The sequence below is a fragment of the Mus musculus genome, chromosome 11 (genome assembly GCF_000001635.26).
Source record: "Mus musculus strain C57BL/6J chromosome 11, GRCm38.p6 C57BL/6J".
Classification (NCBI taxonomy): domain Eukaryota; kingdom Metazoa; phylum Chordata; class Mammalia; order Rodentia; family Muridae; genus Mus; species Mus musculus.
In genome coordinates, this window is record NC_000077.6 from 4,344,994 (window position 1) to 4,369,728 (window position 24,735).

General features: G+C 40.1%; 1 protein-coding gene across 6 annotated transcripts in view; it reads right to left on the reverse strand.

The window, feature by feature from the left end:
* Window positions 1-807: 807 nt before the first annotated feature.
* Hormad2 (HORMA domain containing 2) overlaps window positions 808-24,735 on the reverse strand; it is a 95,398-nt gene continuing 71,470 nt past the window's right edge. For 5 of the 6 annotated variants that reach the window (XM_011243780.3, XM_011243777.3, XM_011243779.2 and 2 more), the window contains one exon: window positions 808-1,673. In XM_011243780.3, the coding sequence (XP_011242082.1) occupies window positions 1,569-1,673 (105 nt within the window). In that variant the 3' untranslated portion in view covers window positions 808-1,568. The remainder of the gene's footprint in view (window positions 1,674-24,735) is intronic. The other variant, NM_029458.1, reaches the window with a different exon arrangement.

Here is a 24,735-nt window from a genome sequence, read left to right on the forward strand (position 1 = left end):
CCTCTTGATGCTTTCCCCAAATTGGTCTCAGATCTGCCCTCTGAAGAGACACAAAACAAGCCTAATCCCTCTACTAGACATCCAACCCCTTTATGTGACTCAGGCTACACTTCCATCAAGGATCTAATAAGACCAATTACCTTTCCCCTCCTGCTCCTTTCAGTGGTAGACCAGGCTTATATGGATCCACTTTAATATGCAGGCAGGGAAAACCCAATCCCCTCTTCTCCCACAGTCCTACTTAGTGCTTCAGTCAGTACTCAGTCCTGGGTCCTCAGAAACAGAGGAGAGCCCAGCAAAGAGCAGCGCAGCGCTAGGCAGGCAGGCTACCCTGACTTTCCTGTTATGTAACACACACTCCTCCTGCAGACTAAGGGACACCTGGCCCAGAGATCCTCTTTTGTTAAAGCCACAGAATCTCAACCTGTGAGTCAGAATCATGAGACTTTCCCCCAGGACAGTTTGATCAGTTCCAGTTAAGACAGAATGTGTGATGGGCACTCCAGGTGCTGACAGCCTCATTACCCTTAGGAACATTCATTTAAGTGAAAAAATTACAAAGTGCAAAGTTTGATGAGTAAAAAGTATCTTGCAGGCCCAGTGGGATAAGGGGGCTTGCTGCCAAGCCAGAGGACTTAAGTCCAATCCTCAGAACCCACATGATGAAAGGGGGAGAACCAACAAGTTGTCCTCTGATTATCACACATGCATCTGAAATACACACGCACACAGTGCACAACATATTTAGTATCTAACTTATTTATCACATCCATTTAAGTTCAATTATTAAACCCCATGTTACATAAATTATCAAACAATTCTGTAAGTCATTTATTATTCATATCACATTAGTACAAAAGCCTATCAAAATTCTTCCAGAATATGGAGGGGACAAATAGCATCACCTGCAAGTTACAGACAGATAAACTCAAGTATTTTGGAGAAAATACACAACATAGGTCTTACAGGGGAACCAGGCTCCTGAACTGCATGTCAGCTGTTTGGGATTGGCCAACAGCACAGGGCCTGGGGCAGGGCCTGGGGCAGAGCTGAGGAACTGCACAGGGAGGGAGGGCATCTGGATTCACATGCTGCTGATCAACTTTGTGACTGAAATCAACATATAAATCATGCCTGGCTAAGCACCTCCACACATATCCTATGCTGCGCTGTGTGAGTTTTAGTAAAGCTATAGAAGGATTCCAACTCACAGGTTCTAACAAGTCAGAGTATTTCACAGAGATACCTGGAGAATTTAATTATGTAAAGAAAAACCCTTTACTTGAAGAACAGCAGCTTATTTCTTTCCAAACTAACTGCTGTGGTTTTTTGCAAACACAGAGCGTGTCTCCTCTCTAACTCGGCCGCGAGGTCATCCCATCCCAAGGCAGCTCTGCGATCCAGGTTCCTTCTGGAGAAGTGAACCTAGGGCCTGCTCAATAGCTTAGCCTTTCACAGACTGAGGAGAGAGTGGAGCAAAGCCGTAGGAAGAAAGAAGGCTTGGTCATTATCCTGTTACAGCACTTCATAGATTTTTGCAAAACAGGTGTAGCAAAGGCACCTAAGTTTCATTTTCTGTTAGGAATGAAGACTGTCACTGGTTCGCTGACCTTCTTCTTCTTTCTGGAACTTTCAAAACTTGGCTCAATGTGCACAAAATTCATTCTTTGGACCTGTGAGAGTCAGAGAGAGGTACATTAAAGCGGAGATGTGACACCTCACAAGACATCTATAAAACAGGAAGACCAATCACGCATAACCGATCCAAACCTGCTTTCCTGTGGGCTTGCTTGGCCCAGATCATAACCCTGCTGCCAGTATCAGAATCTGGCATTCCAAGTTTCAGGAGCTCCAGTCCCCTGGAGGCAGCCAGTTTCTGGGACAGTTTCTTGGCTCTCTCTATTGAATTCAGCACATCCAACTCTGGAGGGGAGGGTTGTTGATCAAGGTGTGGGGCCAACAAGGAGCAAGCACGGGTCAGGAGAGATCTAGGGCACTGATTATTTTAGAGGCAGACATAATGTAAGTCCCTCTTCCAGCCAGCAGAGACACACAGCCTTGTCTTTTCTGCAACTGTTTAGACCAACAACTTAAAAAGACAATGACTCCTTTGCTGAAGAAAAGTATATATTATTGATTACAGGGAAGTTGATCGGTGAATTATCACTAATTATCATTCCCATTAGTTAAAGATCTTGGGACTTATTTTGGCTCAACTGAATGAATAACTGGAAGTATATATATCTGTCAGGCAACCTCTGATGCTTGGAGTTCCAAGAAAAGCATAAAAGACATTTGTATATTATTCGGCCACTAGAAAGGAGGAATTTGCCGGGCAGTGATTTTATAAGAGGGCTGAATCTCTCATCTCAGAAACCACAAACTCCCTTTAACCTTAACTAAAACACTGACTAATAAAATAGTGAAAGTAAGCCGGGCGTGGTGGCACACGCCTTTAATCCCAGCACTCGGGAGGCAGAGGCAGGCGGATTTCTGAGTTCGAGGCCAGCCTGGTCTACAAAGTGAGTTCCAGGACAGCCAGGGCCACACAGAGAAATCCTGTCTCGAAAAATAAACAAACAAACAAAAAAAGTGAAAGTTTGCTTATCAAATAACTCATGTGTTTATATGTGCAGAAGTGTGAAATGGCTTGCTCTAAAGAAAAATGAATAGCAACATGAAAACACAAAGCACAAGCCAGCTTTTTCACCTATGAGATGAGTGTGTGTAGTTTGGCTGTAAGAAAAGCATTTGATAAAGCTCATCCTGTCTGGGACGCTGGGACGCTGGGACGCTGGGACGCTGGGACGCTGGGGCTCTGACTCTTCCATCACTCCTGGGAGCTCATGGGAAGAGAGGAACAACGGCTGAACAGCTTTAAACGACCACTTCTCCTGGTGCTTTAACTAAGCTTACTCGTATTTTCTTCTATTTCCAAATAAATGAGTTTTATTTTAAACTGTAGGACTACAATTTTATTTCATGGAGCTAATCAAAATACCTTCAATAATTTATAGTTTTATGGCAACCAGTGAAGCCTGCGGATTCTCAATGGTTTATAGGAAACTGGCATGCTCAAAGGCAAGCATGTTATCAGTCAGGGGCCACTTCCACATAGATAAATGATCTATATGAATTGTATAAGCTAACACATCCACACAATATCCACACAAGGTATATCCGACTGGTTACATTTGTACCTTTGATGCCAAATGCCAACTGGTCAAGCAATTAGGCAGGCTAGATATATCACCTGTAAACACATCAGATAGGAATCAAATGATTCCAAATGCATTTATATTTAATAAAATGTTTGTTTTTATTTGTGTTTGCCTGGATATATGTGTGCACACCACATGTGCACCTGGTTTCCGAGGAGACTGAGGATCTCCTCAGATATACATGAGATATTGCATCAAGAAATCACATATAAGGGTCCTCCAGAGAGACGTCTCCATGGATAAAAGCACTCGCAGAGAACAGCGTTTGGTTCCCAGCACCCATACTATGACTTACAACTGTCAGTGACTCCAGTCCCAGGGTATTTTGGGTGCACATCACTACAGCAGTTGATGTAATACACCTGCACTATGTCCCCAGCCTTGCCATAGTTTAAATACACAGTTCTTAATTTACTTCTTAGCCAGGCATGGAGGCTCCTATCTCTAAGCACAGCACTTGGAAGACTGTGGGAGGACTGTTGTAAGTTCAAGGGCAGCTTGGGCTTCAGTGTCTCAAAGAGACCAAAAATTTTTTTTTTTTTACTTCTCCTTAATATCTCTTTTTTTTTTTTTAAAAAATAGGTATTTTCCTCATTTACATTTTCAATGCTATCCCAAAGGTCCCCCATACCCACCCCCCCAATCCCCTACCCACCCACTCCCCCTTTTTGGCCCTGGCGTTCCCCTGTACTGGGGCATATAAAGTTTGCAAGTCCAATGGGCCTCTCTTTGCAGTGATGGCCGACTAGGCCATCTTTTGATACATATGCAGCTAAAGACAAGAGCTCCTGGGTACTGGTTAGTTCATATTGTTGTTCCACATATAGGGTTTCAGATCCCTTTAGCTCCTTGGGTAATTTCTCTAGCTCCTCCATTAGGGGGCGTGTGACCCATCCAATAGCTGACTGTGATCATCCACTTCTGTGTTTGCTAGGCCCTGGCATAGTCTCACAAGAGAGAGCTATAACTGGGTCCTTTCAGCGAAATCTTGCTAGTGTATGCAATGGTGTCAGCATTTGGAAGCTGATTATGGGATGGATCCCTGCGGTATGGCAGTCACTAGATGGTCCATCCTTTCATCACAGCTCCAAATTTTGTCTCTGTAACTCCTTCTATGGGTGTTTTGTTCCCATTTCTAAGAAAGGGTAAAGTGTCCACACTTTGGTCTTTGTTCTTCTTGAATTTCATGCGTTTGGCAAGTTGTATCTTATATCTTGGGTATCCTAAGTTTCTGGGCTATTATCCACTTATCAGTGAGTACATATTGTGCAAGTTCCTTTGTGATTGGGTTACTTAACTCAGGATGATACCCTCCAGGTCCATCCATTTGCCTAGGAATTTCATAAATTCATTTTTTTAATAGCTGAGTAGCATTCCATTGTGTAAATGTACCACATTTTCTGTATCCATTCCTCTGTTGAGGGGCATCTGGGTTCTTTCCAGCTTCTGGCTATTATAAACAAGGCTGCTATGAACATAGTGGAGCATGTGTTCTTCTTACCGGTTGGGACATCTTCTGGATATATGCCCAGGAGAGGTATTGCGGGATCCTCCGGTAGTACTATGTCCAATTTTCTGAGGAACCGCCAGACTGATTTCCAGAGTGGTTGTGCGAGACCAAAATTTTAAAACCACAAAATGTTTCTTGTACACTCAGACTACTAAGAGGCTACCATGATTAGTTACCAATAGAACCCAAGGAATACAGAATTTACATGGGCCTGAAGGCTTAGAAGATATACTTTCTACTGTATGAGGCTTAACTAATTTCCACTGCTGACTTAGTAACATTCTACTTAAGAAGCCCAAGAACAGGATTTGCCTCATGTACAGATGGAGAGCCACTTCATCTGAGAGTGTGTGGATGGTATTATGGAAGGTCTTTTCTTTATAAATGACTGTTATTATTTCCTCTATAGTCGCCATCTTAAAAATGCTTATTATTTGAATATTGTCCCAGAATTTTCTTTTTGGCTGTCTTTTCTGCTTCCTATTCTCTCTTTCTCTTTCTTTCCCTCTTCCCACTCCTCTCCCTTCCCCCATCTATGAGGGATTTTTAATCTCCTAAGAATCAATTACATTTCATAAGCTAAGAGCCCCACAGTTACACGTTCAATTCAGATCTCTTCTGAACCACACACGTGCATGTGCATGTGCATCCCACTATAGTCTCTACATGGTCATTGCAAAGACAACTCAGCTGCACTACAGCTGAGACTGGAATTTATCACCTGATCCTCTAAGCATGATGCCAGTCATTGGTCTTGCCTAAGGTGATCAAGGTAAAAGTCTGAGATTGGTGGAGAGCTCATGAGGCCTCAACCTTAGGCAAAGAAGTACAGACAACTATGGAATGTTGAGTGAGAGAAATACTTTTCCTTAGAGAAGAGCACACAAATTGGTTATCCAATACCAAATGATCAGCCCTGAAAACACACATACCAACAACAACATATGGACTGAGCAGGTTGTATTTATATATTTAGGAATATACACACACATATATATAATATATAATATATATTAATATAAAAATAATCCTAGTCATTCTTTCAGGATTGAGTCTTGTGAAGAGTCATTAAGCACATGCTACAATATGATGCAATGGTGTGCTGTCCAAACAGACATCCATTCTTTCAGCAAACACTGTGCATAAGACAGATCTAAGTGGACAAGAGATGGGACCCCAGCTAAGGATTGTACAGTCTGCTTACCTTACTTTTTGTCTTAGATTCTTCCAATGGTCTCACACCAGTCATGGATGTCTGCTTGGCAGTGGTGCTCGCCCACTCTGGCAGACTGGGTGAGAGGTTACTGGATCCCTTGAGTAAGGTCACATCTGGCTACAACCATGTGCTTTGATCTCATAGCCTGTCCCTTTCTAATTCTAGTTCTTTGCCTAAAATACTCTTCTCTCTTATATCTTCACTTGTAGATTCTGATTCTGGGGAAAAATTATTTCCCCAAAGAAATTTTGCCTGTGATATTATTATGGACATATATTTAGTTTCTACAGTTTCTAGCTCCTAATTCCTGCCTCAGGGCATGTCACAGAAATTCAAATCTTTGGTCTTTCTGACCTACTTTTTCTGATAGTAGATGCTAGACAAAAAACAGCAGATATTACCCTCATTTTAGAAAATGACCTGCCTCAACTGAGACCAGGGAGACAGGCTGTAACAGCCTCTGTCATCTAGTCTGTTAGCATTACAATCCCGAAAGGACAAATGCCAGAGAGAGCATGGGAGCTCTATGCCCCTTCTCCTATACACCACTCCATGCACCTTCTAACATCCATTATAAACACAGCGTTCACCCCTAAATTTGAGGAGCCAGTCAAACAAATTAGTTGAACTTGAGGGGGTGTGGGAATCCTAAATTGTGCCAATAGGTCAGAGGCACAGGAGAAAGAAACAATGTGCAGCTAGCAATTGGCATCTAAATGTGTGTGCCTGGGGAGTACAGATGGTGCACTGGGGACAACTTTAAGTAGATAGTGTCAACTGAGTTGGAGAATACTGAATTAGTGTCTCCTGTCTTAGAAAGGATTGCTTGCTTTTGGTGAAGAGAAATCCTCATATTTTTCAACATCCTAAAAGTCTTCTTTGTCGGAGCTAAAACATGGCTTAGCAGGTGAAGTGCCTGCTGCTCAGGCATGAGGACATCAGGCCACCCAGCACTGTGTTAGAGCTGGGTACAGTGTCTGCGATCTCAGTTCTGATCCCTGGAGCTCACTGGTCTGCTAGGCTGGCTGAATTGGTGAGGTCCATGTTCTAGAAACCCTGACTCAAAAACAAAGTAGAGAGAGTAACTGAGGGAATAGCAGACACCGACTTTCTGCATGCTGTGTGCACATACATGCTCATGTATACTGGCACACAAATGAACACACATATGCATACATACATACATACATACATACATACATACATACACACATACATACATAATGTACACACACAGAGGGAAGAATAAAAGTCTTTTATGCTGATTGAGTTGTGAGAGCAAAAGGAAAACAATCTGCTTTATTTATCCAAACAATCTCAATTACATTACGTTTCCCAATCACACCATCTACAGAATTCTAGATGGGGAACAAGGCATTTTAGTCACATTTGTATCAGCAGCATCTAGGAAGTGCCTTCCATGTAGAAAAGGCTTAAGAATAAATGAATCTTCAAATAGCACCGTTTGCAATGTAGAAGTGCACTAGGCATGGAGTGGGTGCAGGATGGTGGCTCTCCACATAGTTGTAGTCTGATGATGACTTCAGTGTCAGTGGTGATGGACACAGGTCAAACACGAGCGATAGTTAGAAGTTAGGAGGCCGGCCAATGGGCTATGGCAGTGAAAGGAATTAGGTATGTCAGTGGTAACTCCTAGATTTTAGTTGGGCTAATGTGTAAATGAAGGCGCTATTCTCTTGGCCAAAGAACAATGTGGGTTTTGAACCTGGTGAGTGTAGACAGAGTACCTGCAAAACTTCCTCAGGGACTATACTGAACAGCAGATGGCTGAGTGTCAGGATAGAACTGAGGGTTGGAGATGTAATCTGAGAGTCAGCTGCCTGAATAATTAAGGCCCTGGGTGTGGAAGTGTTCGCCTATTGGGAGAGCAGAGCGTGAGAAGGGAAAGGGGCCAGGACACAGCCTTAAGGAATTCCAACACAGAGATTAGCTGTAAGAGGAGCCAACAAACAGGCTGAGAAAGGAAAAAATGACAGCTAAAATACTAGCAGACTGTTATGTCAAGAAATTCAGGGAAGCAGTGCTAAGAACAGGGAATGGGGCAATCAAAGGCGGTGGTCAGCAGCAGCAGTGTTGCTGACAGGTAATGGATGGCGGGCACTGGTGTGTGCCCTGTTCAGTCAGCTTCCTGGAGGCTACTGGGCACACTGAATTGTGGAGGTAGAAGTCAACTGAAAAGTGAATGACCTCAGGGAAAAAAACTGAACAAAAGTACACAAAGCTTTATGAAAGTCAAAGGCCTGGGGAATACAGAGAACTTAGATGAGAGATATTGATTTCCATCTTGAAGAGTGAGCAGCAGTTTCCAGACAGAAGGTAGTGGTAGACACAGAGGGAGGAGGTCACTTGAGGCAGAGTTCAGCATATTTAAAGTTGCTGAGTTGTGAAAAGACAAAGAAGAAAAGGAAAAAACCGACAAGGAAAGTACATGGGACAATGGGAAACATCCTTCTATCAGAGCAGCTCGCAGGGCTAGGTTTTATATATCCTCCATTATTACTCAATATGATGTTAGTATAAATTAACTTATCAAATGATCTCCCAGTGTCAGCCAGCTGGAAGCCAGGTTTTTGGAAAGAAAACAGACATATTTCCATATAGCAAGAGTGAGCAGTTCAGGCCACGGTAATTATCTTGCATCAGGAGGTTGGGCTGTGTGGGGAAGCAAGGGATGGGCTGCCCTAGGCATCCAGGAAATACACTGAGAACTTTACATGCCTTGGTGAGAGTGCAATGGATTTGAATGTTGTTTACTTCAAACTTATTTTTCAGGTCCTATTTGGCCATATGCCTCTCCTATAAAATGTGATTTCTCTGGTGTCAATTCACAATGAAGCCTTAACTCTAGAGTCTCTGGACTTGTCATTTCCTAGTCACAAAATGCCCTGGTCCAGAGAGTCTATGTCCCTATAAAGAAGTGTGGCATTGACATTTGTTTGATTCTTCTCCCGTTTATCTTTTCTGGCATCATAAAAGGATTAACAGCAATTTAAAATAAATGATATTAACATAAATGTAGACTGTGTTAACATTGTAATGAATGAACAGTCCAAGGCAAATGCTTACAGAGGATGCTTATCTCCAACCTCAGGGGAGCTATGGAAACTGCCTATGTGTAATTTCTCTATTTTCTATCATAAGCAGGGTTCTGAATATGACTTTTTATTTAGGAGATGAATGTGTATTCTTTATAGGGCTATAACTAGATTAATTCCATTTAACTCAAGAAGCTATTATATCAATCATCTTTCTATGTTCCCTAAGATAAAAGTCTCACAGTGAAGTCAGGGGTGGTGGTGCACGCCTTCAATTCTAGCACTCCCGAGCCTGAGGGAGGCAGATATCTGTGAGTTCAAAGCCAGGTCCTACATAACTAGTTCCAGACCAGCCAGGGATTCATGGTGAGACTCTGTCTAAATAAATAGAGTTTTATAAATACAGAAGTTGATAAATGCTTTTTGAGCATCCTTTCTGTTGCAGACATTGATGTAAGCACTACAAATTCAAAACTGATCAAAATGTGCTCTATGTCCTTAAAGCGAGTCGGGGAGGGAGAACAGTCAGAGAGTTGATGGTGGTCATGGTGAAGGCGCAGGACGCACTCCAATAAGATATGAGCCAGTTTTCTTCAGGAGACATGCAAGGCTTCAAAGACATGAAGTCTGAAGTAAGAATTACAGGCAGACAGCGTCAGTAGACACATGGCATAAGAAAAGGGTTGGGGACAAATAGAAAAAAAAAAAAGAATTATACAGAATCAACAAAACCAGGAGCTGGTTCTTTGAGAAAATCAACAAGATAGATTAACCCTTAGCCAGACAAAGCAGAGGGCACAGAGACAGTATCCAAATAAAATCAGAAATAAAAAGGGAAACATAACAATGAAATATATCTTAAAATTACTATTTTGTTTGTTGAATATCAACAGTTGAAAATATTAAAATCATGTCCTACAAACATTGTGGAAATATTATTGATACTTTTCCTCACTGTGCTTGAAATTAGCATTTTCTTAATGTTTAACTTCAAAGAATTTTTGCTATTTTGAAATTTTTAAAATATACTTACTGATAAAATAATTTTTATCCTAGAAACACTGATAATTTTTTTAAGTAAACTGATTGTTAGACACTGTACACAGAGGGCTGGAGAGATGGCTCAGCGTTTAAGAGCACTGACAATGTACACGGATATATAATGTGTTTTAAATACTCTCTCACTGTGTCAGGTGGTATCATATAAGGGCTTTTGAATTTATTTTTTAATGATTCGTTTTTAATATTTTATGCTCTTTTACTATGCTTAATTCCCAAAGAATATTTTGTATGTTTTGAAACAATTTAGTATTCAATATTAGATATAGGATTCTCAGTTATGGATAGTATTAAATATTCATTAATGATATTTTTAGGGTATGAAAGGATATTGAATATAAAAGTTGAACAAAATTTTTATGCATTATTTGATTCTCAAAATATTCAATATCATTAACATGTTTGATGTATAAAATGCATTTAAATAATAGACAAATTTCAGAAAAAAAGTACAGGGTTGCAGAGAAGACATTGCAGACAGCCGGAGCACAGGTACAGGGTAGGAAGCAGCACAGCCACACCCCTGGGGACTCTGAGAATGTGTTCAATGAGACTAACAGGAAGGGGTGCGACGGGCTGAGAATACCATCTCTCAAGTGTGGACTTTGTCCTAACACGGTGTGCAGCTAAAGGGTTGTGAAGACACATGTCTGGGCAGCAGTGTGAAGGGTTGCAGGGAAGGCTGAGCTGAGAAGCAATGATACTGCTTTAAAGGAGGAATGCCTGAGGAGGAGCAAGAGAAGCTGCAAGGTCCTGGCAGAGCAGCGAGGGGCTAGAAGGCTGAAAGAATGACAGCCTCCACTCAAGCCCAACTTGACCTCACTATTCACTGGGAGCAGCACAAGGATGGGAAGCAAAGAACACAAAAGGACAAAGTTACCCATGTTGGTAATGCTGCTGACCAAGACGAGAGCCAAACAAGACTAAGGGTGTGGGGGCCAGACAGAGGTGACTAGGACGGGTGCCATGAGAGTGCTAACGCTGCAAGAGTAGCTCCTGGCAGAGGAATCAGCACTAGGGACAGACACTGAAGGACGTTCTCTCAACAAAGGATGGGATAGTACTTTTCTGACATTTGGAAGTACAGAGATACAGTTAAAGATTTCCTCCTCCTCCTCCTGCTCCTCCTCCTCCTCCTGCTCCTCCTGCTCCTCCTCCTCCTCCTCCCTCCTCCTCCTGCTCCTCCTGCTCCTCCTCCTCCTCCTCCTGCTCTTCCTCCTCCTCCTCCTCCTCCTGCTCCTCCTCCTCCTCCTCCTGCTCCTCCTCCTCCTGCTCCTCCTCCTCCTCCTGCTCCTCCTCCTCCTGCTCCTCCTCCTCCTGCTCTTCCTCCTCCTGCTCCTCCTCCTCCTCCTCCTGCTCTTCCTCCTCCTCCTCCTCCTGCTCTTCCTCCTTCTTGGCTTTGTCTTAACGTGTAGTCTTGACTAGAACTTGCTATTAGCCTGGCCTCTAACTCACAGAGATATGCCTGCCTCTGCCTACCTTGATTATACTTCTTCATTGGTAATGGAGTTATATTAAGACAAATCTTCTATTTACTGAAAATATTCTTAGGTGAAAATGCATTTAAAACACCTAAGTTAGTGAATGTCTCAGCTTAGCTGCACAATATACTATAGAGTATCATCTGACTGCATGGGCATCCAAGAGCTGCAACTCGTGGCCCTGTTCAGCAGCACAACAGAATACAGGGAAAGGAGCCAATAAAAGATATGTAAAAATAATGGCCAGGTTACATCACCTTCAGCCTACTTCCATCTCCCTGGAAATCGGCCTCTTGGTGCAGTCCCAGGGTCCTCCTAGTTCTTCCCTTCTGCCCCCTTTCAGTCTTTCTTTCTAGCCCATCCGCATTCCTTTGTAACTCCCTGTGAACCAGCAGAACTTCTTTGTTTAACAGAGATGCACAACAGCCATACTTGGCTGGGACACACAGAACTGTTACACTTGACTAGGACCCAGATTGGGACAACAGCAACCAAAGGAAGGTATGCATCCATCAAAGGCCACCCACCCATTGAAGGCAAGACCAGATAGCTACACCAAGAAACACCTCAAATATCATAACACCAGATGTCTATGTCCCAAAATCACAAACATGAACCAAGACAATATGCCTCCTCCAAAAGACAACGACACTATTGTAACAGGCCCCAATAAAAGTAATTTAGCTCAAGCACAACACAAGGACTTTTAAATAACAATTATGAGGATGTTCAAGGCCCTTAATATTATTATAAATAAGTGTTTTAATGAAGATTGTGAAAAGGAAATGATGAAAACAATATAAAACATAAAAGCAGAATTCAGTAAGGATATAGAATTACTAAAAGTCAAAGTGGAAAAAAAAATCAAAGTGAAAAACTTAGGAAGCCAAGCAAAAGCCTTGTAGGTAATCCTCACCAATAGATTAAAAGACATGGGGGGGAAATTCAGGTATTGAAGACAAAGAAGAAGAAATGTGTTTTTCAGTTAAAAAAATATTAAATGTAAAAAAAAAATCAGGCACAAAATATCCAAGAAATATGGGACACTATGAAAAGACTAAACCTGTGGGTTAATAGAGAAAGAAGAAACCCAGGTCAAAAATCAATCAATCTATCTATCTATCTATCTATCTATCTATCTATCTATCTATACACATATGCACACATATATTTTAAATAAAAGCATAGAATAAAATTTTTTCCAATCTAAAAAGATACTCGGAAAGATAAAAAAAGATTTAGAGAACACCAAATAGAACCATAAACAAAATTACCCACAACACATAATAATGAAAACACTAAAAGCACAAAGCAAAGAGATGATTTTAAGTAGGAAAGGCCAAGTCACTATAAAAGCAAGCCCACTAGAGTAACATCTGACTTGTTATTGGAGACTCTGAACACCAGAAGCGCTTAGACAGATGTCTTAGGAATTCTGAAAGACCACAGATTACAACCCCGACTAACCAGCTAAACTTCCCATCACAATTGATGGAGAAAGAAAAAAAAAGTTTCAAGGGAAAAAAAAAAACAAATTTAAACAATTTCTGTCCACAAATTAAATTCTACAGAAGGCACTAGAAAGAAAAAAAATCTGTCCGAAATAAAAATTAGTGACACCTGAGAGGGCAAAAATGATAAGCAATCGCAGAACAGTTAATCAAACAAAGAGGAGGGGGATGTGAACTCACCTAAACAAAATAATAGAAATTAATAAACACTGCTTAAAAATAACTTTCAATAACAATTGTCTTAATTTCCTAATTAAAAAAAAGACACAGGAAAACAGGATCTAACTTTTTGCTCTACAAAAGAAACACACCTCACCACCAAAGACGCCTTTATCTTAGGATAAAAGGATGTAAAAAGATATTATAAGTAAAAAGAACCAAGAAGCAAGTAGGCATAGATATTTTAATATCTGAAAAAACAGATTTCAAACAAAAACTAATCAGAAAAGATGGGAAGGATACTACATATACACTAAAAAAAAAAATCCACAAAGAGTATAATTCTAAACATTTATGCACCAAACACAAGGATGCCCAATTTCATAAGTGAAACACTACTACAGCTAAAAATATATATTGATCCTCACAAAGTGATGATGGGTGATTTTAATACCTGACTCTTTGCAGTAGATAGGTCATCCAGAAAAAAACTAAATGTAGAAATGGTAGAGTTAAGTAACATCTAAATCAAATGTACCTAGCAGACATCTACGGAACACTTCACCCAGATATTAAATATGCCTTCTCAGCAGCCTTTGGAACCTACTCCACACTTGATCTTAGGCAAAAGGCAGAGAAGCGATTGGAACCTACTCCAAGACTGCACATATGAGGACACAAACCAAGTCTCAACAGATACAGAAAAATTGAAATAACACCTTGCCTCTTATCTGATTACCTTGGGTATCAACAAGAATCAAAAGAGCAGAGTATACAAACTCAGGGAAGCTAACTTACCACTGAATGAATATTAGATCAAGAAAGAAATCTAGTAGGAAATTTAAACTTTTAAGAACTGAATACAAATGAAAACAACCTAAGGGACACATTGGGAGACAGTTCTAAGAAGCAATTTCATAGCACTAAGTGCCTATATTAAAACAAACAAACCACAAACCCTGGAGAGATTTCATATTAATAACCTAAGCTCTATGAAAAACCAGAAAGACATAATATTCAAAAAGAAGAGATGGGAAGAAATAACAAAACTCAGGGCTGAAATCATGAAAACAAAGAAATTGGGGCTAGAGAGATGACTCAGCAGGTAAGAGCACTGACTGCTCTTCCAGAGGTCCTGAGTTCAAATCCCAGCACCCACATGGTAGCTCAAAACCATCTGTAATGAGGTCTGACACCCTCTTCTGGTGTGTCTGAAGACGGCTACAGTGTACTTTCATATAATAAATAAATCTTTTTAAAAAAGAAAACAAAGAAATTACAAGTAATTAATGAAGAATTGGCTCTTGGAGAAAATCAGCAAGATTAAAAACCTTTAGCCAAATTAACCAAAAGACACAGAAAGAGAATCTAAATCAATATAATTAAAAATGTAAAGACACATTAAAAATGGTGTCATAAAATATTATGACACCAAGGAAATTCTAAGAATCATAAGGATATACTTTAAAAAGTTGTATTTCACCAAATTAGAAAACCTAAAAGAAATGGATGTATTTCTTGATAGATGAAAAAGTTAAATCAAAATAAAATAAACTGTTTAAGCACACCCCTAGTGAAACAGAAGAAATAACCAACCCTAAAAATCCCAGGGCCAGGCGGATTCAGTGAAAGCTACCAGACCTTCAAAGAAGAATTAATGCCAATCCTTCTCAAAGTATTCTGTAAAATAGAAACTGAAGGAAGATTTAAAAACTTATTTTAAATAGATCCATTATTACTCTCATACTAAAACCATGAAAAGACCCAACCAAAAGTAAAATTATAAATTAATATCATTTTGAACAAAAATGCAAAATTTTTCAATAATTCAAGAACATATCAAAAAGATCATCCACCATGATCAAGTGTGCTTCATCCAAGAGATGCAGGAAAGGTTCAATATAAAGTAAATGTAATACACTACATCAATGATTTTAGACCTTCCTGATACTGCAACCCTTTAGTACAGGTCCTCATATATTGATGGCCCCCCAACCATAAAATTATTTTGTTGCTACTTCATAACTATAATTTGTTATAAACAGTAATAGAAATATCTGATATGCAGGATATCTGATATACAACCCACAGGTTGAGAACCACTGTACTACATTAAAAGACAAAAAAATCACAGGGTCATCTCATTAGATGCAGAAAAAGCCTTTGACAAAATCCAACACCCTTCATGATAAAAGTCCTGAGGAGACTAGGGCTACAAGGGGCATACCTCAACACAATAAAGGCAATTTACAGCAAAACCATAGACAACATCACTCTAAATAGAAACTCAAAGTATTCTTGATTAAAATCAGAAACAAGATAAGGATCTCACGCTTTTCATAACTATTCAATATAGTACTTGAAGTCTTAGCTAGAGCAGTAAGACAACTGAAGGGGGTGCAAACAGGGAAAGAAAAGTAAAACTATTCTTATTTGCATATGATGTGAGTTTATATATAAAAGGCCCTCAAAGATTCCACCAGGAAACTTCTAACACTGACAAACACTTTCAGCAAAAGTAACAGGATATAAAATTAACACAGAAAAATCAGTAGCCTTCAGATATACAAATGACTAATAGACTAAGAAAGAAATCATGGAGACAGTATCTTCCACAACAGTCTCAAAAAAAAAAAAGCCATCTTGGGATCTAACAGAGCATGTGAAAGACTTGTGCAATAAAAATTTTAAAATATTGAAGAAGAAAATTGGAGAAGCCATCAGAAGATGACCTCCCATGTTCATAAAGCAGAGGGGTTAATATTTTGACAATGGCCATCCTACCAAAATCACTCAACAGAGTCAACACAATCCCCATAAGAATCTCACTATAATTCTTCACAGAAATTGAAAAAATCAATCACCAACTTCATATGGACACACAAAAACACCAGGATAGCCAAAACAGCCCTAAATAACAAAAGATCTTCTAGGGATATCACTATCCCAGATTTCAGTTGTACTACAGAGCTATAGTAATAAAAATATCATGGTATTGGTGTAAAAACAGACACAGTGATCACTGGAATAGAATGGAGACCCAGGCATAATTCTACAAACTATGGGCACATGATTTTTGACAAAAAGTCCGAAATACACAATGAAGAAAAGACAGCACCTTTAACAAATGGTGCTGGTCACACGAACTGCACATAAAAGGATGAAAATAGACGTAATATCTAACATCCCCAGCCAAACTCCAAATGGATCACACCTCAATTTCAGATCAGACATCCTGAACCTGACAGACAGAAGGTGGGGAATAGGCTTGAACTCGTTGGCAGAGGAAGGACTTTCTGAACAGAACACAAAAAGCACATGAAACAAAAATGCCTCTGCAGCAAGCAACACCATTCAAAGCATCAGCCTACAGAAGAGGAAAACTTTACCAACTATACTTTTGACAGAGGGTTAGTATCTCTAGAATGTATGACAAACAAACAAAACAAGAAACCAAAACCAACCAAACAAACAAAAAAACACCACCAACAACAAAAAACAAATAACCCAACTGAAAATGGGGTATAAACCTATATAGAGAATTCTCAATGATGAAATGACTGAGAACACTTTTTTTTTTTTTAAAGTTCAACATCATTAGGTCTCAGGGAAATAAAAAAACTAATTTGAGATTTTACCTTTCCACAGTCAGTTTGACTAAGATTAATTAATTAAGACAGCACACGCTGGTGAGGGTGGGAAGGGAACACTGGTGGGAGTGCAAACTGATATACCCACTATGGAATGCATGTGTGGAGGCTTATCACAGCGCTGAAACTGGCTGGGTAGTGGTGACAAGTGCCTTTAATTCCAGTGTTTAGGAGGCAGAGGCAGATGGATCTCAGCGTTTGAGGTCAGCCTGGTTTACAGGGTGAGTTCTAGGACAGCCAGGGCAAAACAGAGAAACCCTGTCTTAAAAACAACAACAAAAAAGCTGAGATTAATCTACTGCAACCTAAAGCATTTTTGAGCATATTTCCAAAGGACTTTTCATCTTACTTCAGTGATACTTGCTCACTCATGTTTATTGTTGTTGCATACATAATAGCTAGAAATTGGAAACAGTCTACTACTATATATCCATCTACTGATGAATAGGCTTTGAAAATATGGATATTATTCAACATTGGATATTATGCAACTGTTAAGAAAAATGAAAGTTGCAGCTAAGTGAATGGGATTTAAATCAATCATCCTGAGTAACCCAGACTCCCCAAAACTAATTATTCATATTTTCTCTTTTTGTGTGTTTTAGCTTTTAATCTTTAGACATATGTGTTTTCAATTAGAATAGTCATGGAGATTAGGTAGCTAGTAAGGGACCAGGGGAGAGAAGGGAATCTTTCAAGTAAGAGAAAACAGAATATAGTGTTATAAGGAAATAAAGGCAGAAACTAGGATTAAATGGGGAAGGACTGGAAGGCAAGGTAAAGAACGGAATATGAGAAGAGATAAATGGAATCACCATACAAATGGGGGAGACAATGCCCCAACTAGACATCTTACATCACACATGGTTATTTAGCATTTGCATATCATCTTCTGTGAACTGTTCTTGAGACAATTTATTGACTGAGTTCTTGATTAGGTTTTTAAAAAATTGTTAGTTCATTTGGAATTTGATACAATGTGTTTTGATAATTTTTACACTCCTTTCCATTTCTCTCAGACCAATTCCCTTGTCTGTACAAATCTGTGTCTTTTAAAAAACAAAACAAAACATCAAGTCCAATGTATGCTGGCAACATATACTCTTGGGTGTGTCGCTATCCACTGGAGTGTGGTCACTTTACCAGGAGTCACACCCTTAAAGAAAACCGACTCTTCCTATCCTAGAAGATATCTATTGTAATTAGCTTAGAGGTAAGACTTCATGTTCACATCCCTCTCAATGTTGGGATTTTGTCTAGCTTGAGCTTGTTCAGAACTTGTGCATGCTCTCACAACAGATTTGAAGAGATACCATGACCAAAGCAATTCCTTTTTTGCAGTGACCCCAGAGTCCTGGGAGAAGAGGATGTGATACAATGTCTTATTCAAGAACATTCTCTGTTTCTTGACTAGTCAGTGGGTTTCTTTTGTCATCTACTGTAAGAAAAGTTTCTCTGATGAGGGTTGAGATATGCACAAATCTATGGGAATAAGGATAAGTTATTGGCAGCTGGTTTAATACTTTATCTGTTTAGCAGAATAATAGTGGTAGGTTTTCCTTTAGGGCCTGTGACCTGTCTAGCCACAAGATGCTGGCTTCCATAATGGTGCCAGTTAAATCCAGGAAGAAAGTGATCACTTCCAGGATACTCATGCCGTTTATTGCACCAGAGGGCAAGTCTTGCCGTAACAGCTGAGTAAGCTTCCATCCACTTGTCTCCTCTATTGCATGCATGGAACCCTCCAGGACTGTGAAAGCTAGTCAGTACAGATGAAGATCTCAGGTCAGTATCAGCTTGATTTCTCTGTAAGTCAAGTACATGGTGTCTTCAGCAACAGGGCCTTACCATCAATTTCTGGAAGGCAACCAAGAGCACTGGCAAAAACCTGTAATGAAGAGTTCTGGAATCTATGAGCCCTCACTGGCCAACGACTACAAAAGATGAGTACTCTTAACAACTCTAAAGGAGGAAATTTACCTACCTCTGGCACTGGGCTTTTTGTTAATCTGTGTGTATTGGCTAGTTTTGTGTCAACTTGACACAGCTGGAGTTATCACAGAGAAAGGAGATTCAGTTGGGAAATGCCTCCATGAGATACAACTATCAGGCATTTTCTCAATTAGTGATCAAGGGGGAAAGGCCCCTTATGGGTGGGACCATCTCTGGGCTGGTAGTCTTGGTTCTATAAGAGAGCAGGCTGAGCAAGCCAGGGAGGCAAGCCAGTAAAGAACATCCCTCCATGGCCTCTGCATCAGCTCCTGCTCTCTGACCTGCTTGAGTTCCAGTCCTGACTTCTTTCAGTGATGAACAGCAATGTGGAAATGTAAGCTGAATAAACCCTTTCCTCCCCAACTTGCTTCTTGGTTATGATGTTTTGTCCAGGAATAGAAACCCTGACTAAGACACTGTGGTATCATTATTGTCCTGTTACAGAGTAACACCATTTTAACTCTTTTTCTACTGTGTATGCACATATTTTAGGAAGCATCTACAGTAGTAGGCCTCATTACCTATATTCCTTCCTCTACCCTGCCCTCCCATATCCCACCATCCTTAGCCTTCAATGGCCCATCATTCCCCTTTAGAACAATGCAGTCTATCTCCCCTCCCCTAGAAGCTACACTCCATCCCCTTCTCTTAGAAGCCGCCCATGTCTCTACTTGTTTCCTGACCTCTGTGAGTATTCCAAATGAAACACAAATATTAAAAGATTCAAGCTAACATCCACAACTGAAAGGTGTCATGTGACATTTGTCTTTCTGAGTCTGGGTTACCTTAATCAGAATGGTGTTTTGTTTTTTGTTTTTTTAGCTCTATTACTTGTGAATTTTGTAATTTCATTTTTAACAGTCAAATAATATTCAGTTACATAAAATCCCAGCACCGGGCTGGTGAGATGGCTCAGTGGGTAAGAGCACCCGACTGCTCTTCCGCAGGTCCAGAGTTCAAATCCCAGCAACCACATGGTGGCTCACAACCACCTGTAACAAGATCTGACTCCCTCTTCTGGAGTGTCTGAAGACAGCTACAGTGTACTTACATATAATAAATAAATAAATCTTTAAAAAAAAATCCCAGCACCAAGAAGGAGAGTGCCCATAAAGTCCTACCCCTAACCAAGAAGCTACTTGGCAACTGATACCCGCTGGGAGAGGGAAAATTAGTTCTCTCCAGCAGCACCACCACATCCTGCCAGAGTCCTTGGCTTTTGTGTGTGCTTTTTGTTTTGTTATTTTTCTGTTTTATTGGTTTTTGTTTGTTTAGATTTTTGAGAAAAAAAGAATGAAAACATGAGTTGGGTGGAGGATATCAGAGAAGTTGGGGAAGGGAAAATATGATAAAATATATTGTATAAATTTGTATAAAGTACAAATTTTAAAAATTCCATTGTGTAAATGCATTTCATCCATTCATTGGCTTTGAGTCTTTTTATGTGTGGATGGGTATATTTTAGGAAGCATCTACAGTAGTAGGCTTCCTAATGATTTGTTTCAAAAATCTTTAGTGTTAGTTATCTTTCCCAATAGTCCCTCCTGTTTCTATTTCCTGGCCATTGTAAATACAGCATCAATGAACAGGGATGAGCTAGTGTCTCTATAGTAGAGTTCTTTGGAGATAGGCCCAAGAGTGGTATAGCTAAATCATGGAATAGATATATTTCTAGCTTTCTGAGGAACTTCCACACTGATTTCCATAGTTGCTGTACCTGTCTGCACTCCAACCAGCAGTGAATAGTGTCCCCTTCCTTCAGACCCTTATTCCTTGTGTTGGCCAGTTTTGTTTTGTTTTATCCTACTTGGCAAAAATGAGAGCCCACCTTGAAAGGTGAACCCCAACTGCAAAATGTCTCCTTTAAACTGGCCTGTGTGCAAGTCTGTGGGGGGCATCTTCTTAACTACTAATCGAAGTAGGAATGCCCAACCTTCTGTGATTGCTACCATTGCTGGGAAGGCATTTTAATTGTATAAGAAAATTAGCTGTGGGCTCAGAGGTTAAGAGCACTGGCTGCTCTTCCAGAGGACCTGGGTTTGATCCCAGCATCCACATGCTCAGAACCGTCTGTAATTCCAGTTTCAGGGGGGAATCTGATGCCCTCTTTTGACCCCTCGGGTACTGTACACACATGATGAACAAACATAATGCAGGCAAAATATTCATACATATTTAACACAAATATACAAAGGAAGCAATAGCTGTAAGTCAGAAGAAGCAAGCTAGTAAGTAGCATTCCTCCATGGTCTCTGATTTGGTTCCTACCTCCACCTCTAGCTATGGCTTCATTCAATAATGGATTGTAACCTGTAAGTGGAAATTAACCCTTTCCTCCCCAAACTGCTTTTGGTTATTATGTTTACCAAAGCAACAGAAAGAAAATGAGAACATTCATCTTTGTAGATGTGGAGACTGAAGCTCAGTCTATTAAATAAACAGAATCCAGGTCTCCTGCTATCAAACTCATTGTTCATTATAATTTGCTTCTTCTACCCTAAAGAGGGGGAAAGGTAGGAAATTTTAGGGGAGGTCATCAGAACTCTTTGTAGGTCCTGGGCTTCTACTTGGGATTGGCCCTTTCTTGAGGACTCTACTGTGACCTAAACACAGCTAAAGTGGAATTTTTGCTCTTCTTTTGCACCCGTTTACCTCATGACTCTTAAATGTCTACTCATCATCATTTCCCTGTCATCAGAAGTGGCCTACACAGCATTCTGGTAATGAGTAAACGGAATGACATAGACAGAGCCCCTAAAACGGCATCTCACCCATCAAGTCATTCAGTGACTGACAGCTGCAATCACTCTCACTGCCTCAAGACTCTCCAGCCATACTGCATCCTTATGGCAGGCTAACAGTTGGGTCCCAAGAGATGCCTATATCCTAACTCTTGAAACATGCGAATGTTCCTTTACATGAGAAAGGGGAGGAAGGAGATACTTGCCAATGTGATTAACAATCTTGAGACAGGGAGATTATTAGTCCTTTAATTACTCAGGTGGGTTTAAATGATCCTGTGTACTTAAAAGAAAAAGACACAAAGGGATATGAACACAGAAGACAGCAGTGAGCCACAGGCAGATTGGAGTCTCTATGGAGCGGAGCTATGGTTCTTTTGAGAAGCACTCTCTGTGGATGTCACACAAGTACAACATACATGTAGAGCTTTCTAGGGACACAGTGGTAGCAGAAACATAGACACTATTAAATCATGTTTCCTTAAGACACCAAGATTATTACAAAAACAATTGTTCTCAAAATTAGCTATCATGTTAACATGATCCTGGCCAAAATTCCAATAATATGCATGGTGGAACCCATTACATGGCTTCTAGTAGTCATACATTAGAGAAAATTACCATAAGGACGTTCAGAGAGGAGAATTGTGAAAGGCAAAGAGTTAAACTTCCAGATACCAAAACATACCATAAAATTAGAATAATTTGAGCATGATAACAATATTTCAAGAGTAGATTTATACCAACTATAAAATATCTACTCACACCTAAGAACACGACCTTTCAGTTTTAGCAGGGCAGAGCAGACTGTTCAAATGTTATCAATACAGTGGGGAAAGTCTTTAAACTACGAAAAACTTCAGCTTGCTCAAGGAGTCAAATATTTAAGAAAAGAATCTTAAACAATATGAGAAGTAGATATAGAACATTTTGGTTATAACAGTATTGTGGAGAGGTGAGGTTTTTACTTTGTTTCTTTTTCTTTCTTTCTTTCTTTCTTTCTTTCTTTCTTTCTTTCTTTCTTTCTTTCTTTCTTTCTTTCTTTCTTTCTTTCTTTCTTTTTCCTGGTAAGACAGGGTCTTTCTATGTATCCTTCATTAGCCTGGAACTCACTTTGTAGCCCAGGCTGGCCTCAAACTCACAGAGAGAGATTCCCTATTACATTTGCCCTCACAGTCCTGGGATGAAAGACATGCACCACTATGTCTGGTAGAAAGAGTTTCTTAAGCAATATATGAAACAGTGAAACAATGGAAATATGTTCACATTCATGAGCTGTAAGACTTAATATAATCACTGTCATTACTATAGATTCAAAGCGAAACCTTTCAAAATCCTAACAATAGGCCAATGAGAGCTCAGCTTGTACAGATGGTTGCTGCAAAGCCTGATGAGCCTGGTTGAATCCCTGGAACCAATAAGGCAGAAGGGAAGAGATGAGATGTCATCTAACTTCTACACGTGCACTGTGACACACATGTACCGCCTCCCCTACTAAATGAGTGAAAAGGAACCTAGTAACATTTCTTACATAAATAAAAACAAAAGCTATTCTAAAATTTATAAGGAAGTATAGTGGCATAGTTTAGTAGTGGAGCATCTAGCATAAAGAATATGTACACACCAACGTTTATAGTATAACTCACAACAACCAAAGTGGAAACCACGTACATGTCCACCCCAGTCAGAGTTTCTATCGCTAGGACGAAACACCACGCCTGAAAGCAACCTGGGAGGAAAGGGTCATTTGGCTTACACGTCCTAATCCAATCACTGTCCATAATAGAAGGAGGTCAGGTAAGGAATTTAAAACTGCAGAAACCTGTATGCGGTAGCTGATAGCAGAGAACACGGAGACCAGCATGTATATCTGTATGAGGGTGACAGATTCTCTGGAATATTAGTTGTGAGCTGTCATGTGGGTGTTGGGAACTGAACAGAGGTCCTACTGAAGAGCAGCCAGTGCTCTTAACCACTGAACCATCTCTCCATCCACTCAGTCTGCTTTCTTATAGGGCCTAGGACCACCAGCCCAGGGATGGCACCACCCACAATGGGCTGGACTTTCCCCCATCAATCACTAATGAAGAAAATGCCTTACAGTTAGATCTTATGGAGGTATTTTCTCAATTGAAAGTCTCTCTTTCAGATGACTCCAGTTTGTGTCAAGTTGGCATAAAACTAGCCAGGACAACATTCACAGATGGAGAGATGTTATATATACAATACACAGCATTATTGAGTCTTAAAAGTAAGGCATTTCTTATATGACGGATGGTTTTCAGGGCTGAGGGATGATGGTGAAGACAGGGAAACTACTATTTCATGGAATATTGTTTTTAATAAGGACATCAAAGATGGGTGGTGGTCATGTTTACATTGCAATGTGAATATACTTGTTGCTACTAAACTAGACACATAAAATAATATTTAAGTCTCACAGCATAGGCCTGCAATCCCAGCTACTATGAAGACTGAGTCCTATGGATCACAAGTTCAAAGTCTGCCTGGGCAATAGTGTGAGTCTGTGGCCAGCCTGGGTGGCAGCAAGACCGTCTCGAATATCTTTGTAAAGGCCAAAGGATCTAACATAGTAGTACAGCACCTCCCTAGCATTAGTGAACCCCTTAGCTCAGTAAGTAATCGGAGTTAACTTTTCAGTTTAACAGACTGGTTATTTGACCATCTTCAACTCAAACACAAACGCCCATGATGTGTTTTTAAAGATAGCACCATAAGAGAAAACACATCTCTTGTTGCAGCACAGTTTGAACATGACAGTCTATCAGCTACAGAAACTTCATGAGGGGTCAGTTCTAGAGAAATTATTCCATATGTGCACAGCCATGTTCAAAGACATAGCTAAAGCACTGTTTTTATGAAATAAAATTTTAAATTAAACCATTAATGTATCAATTTTATTGTAGTTAACTTTGAATACACACACACACCTGTCATGGTGTGCAGGCGGAGGCTGAAGAACAACTCTGTGGAGTCACTTCTCTCCTCTACTTTGACAAGTGTTCCGGAGATCAAACAAGCTGTCAGGCCTCTGTGGAGGTGTCTCTACCCACTAAGCAATGTTGCCAACTCAGAAAAGTAAAACAATAGGTTTCCAAAAGCAGAAATCTAAGGAATA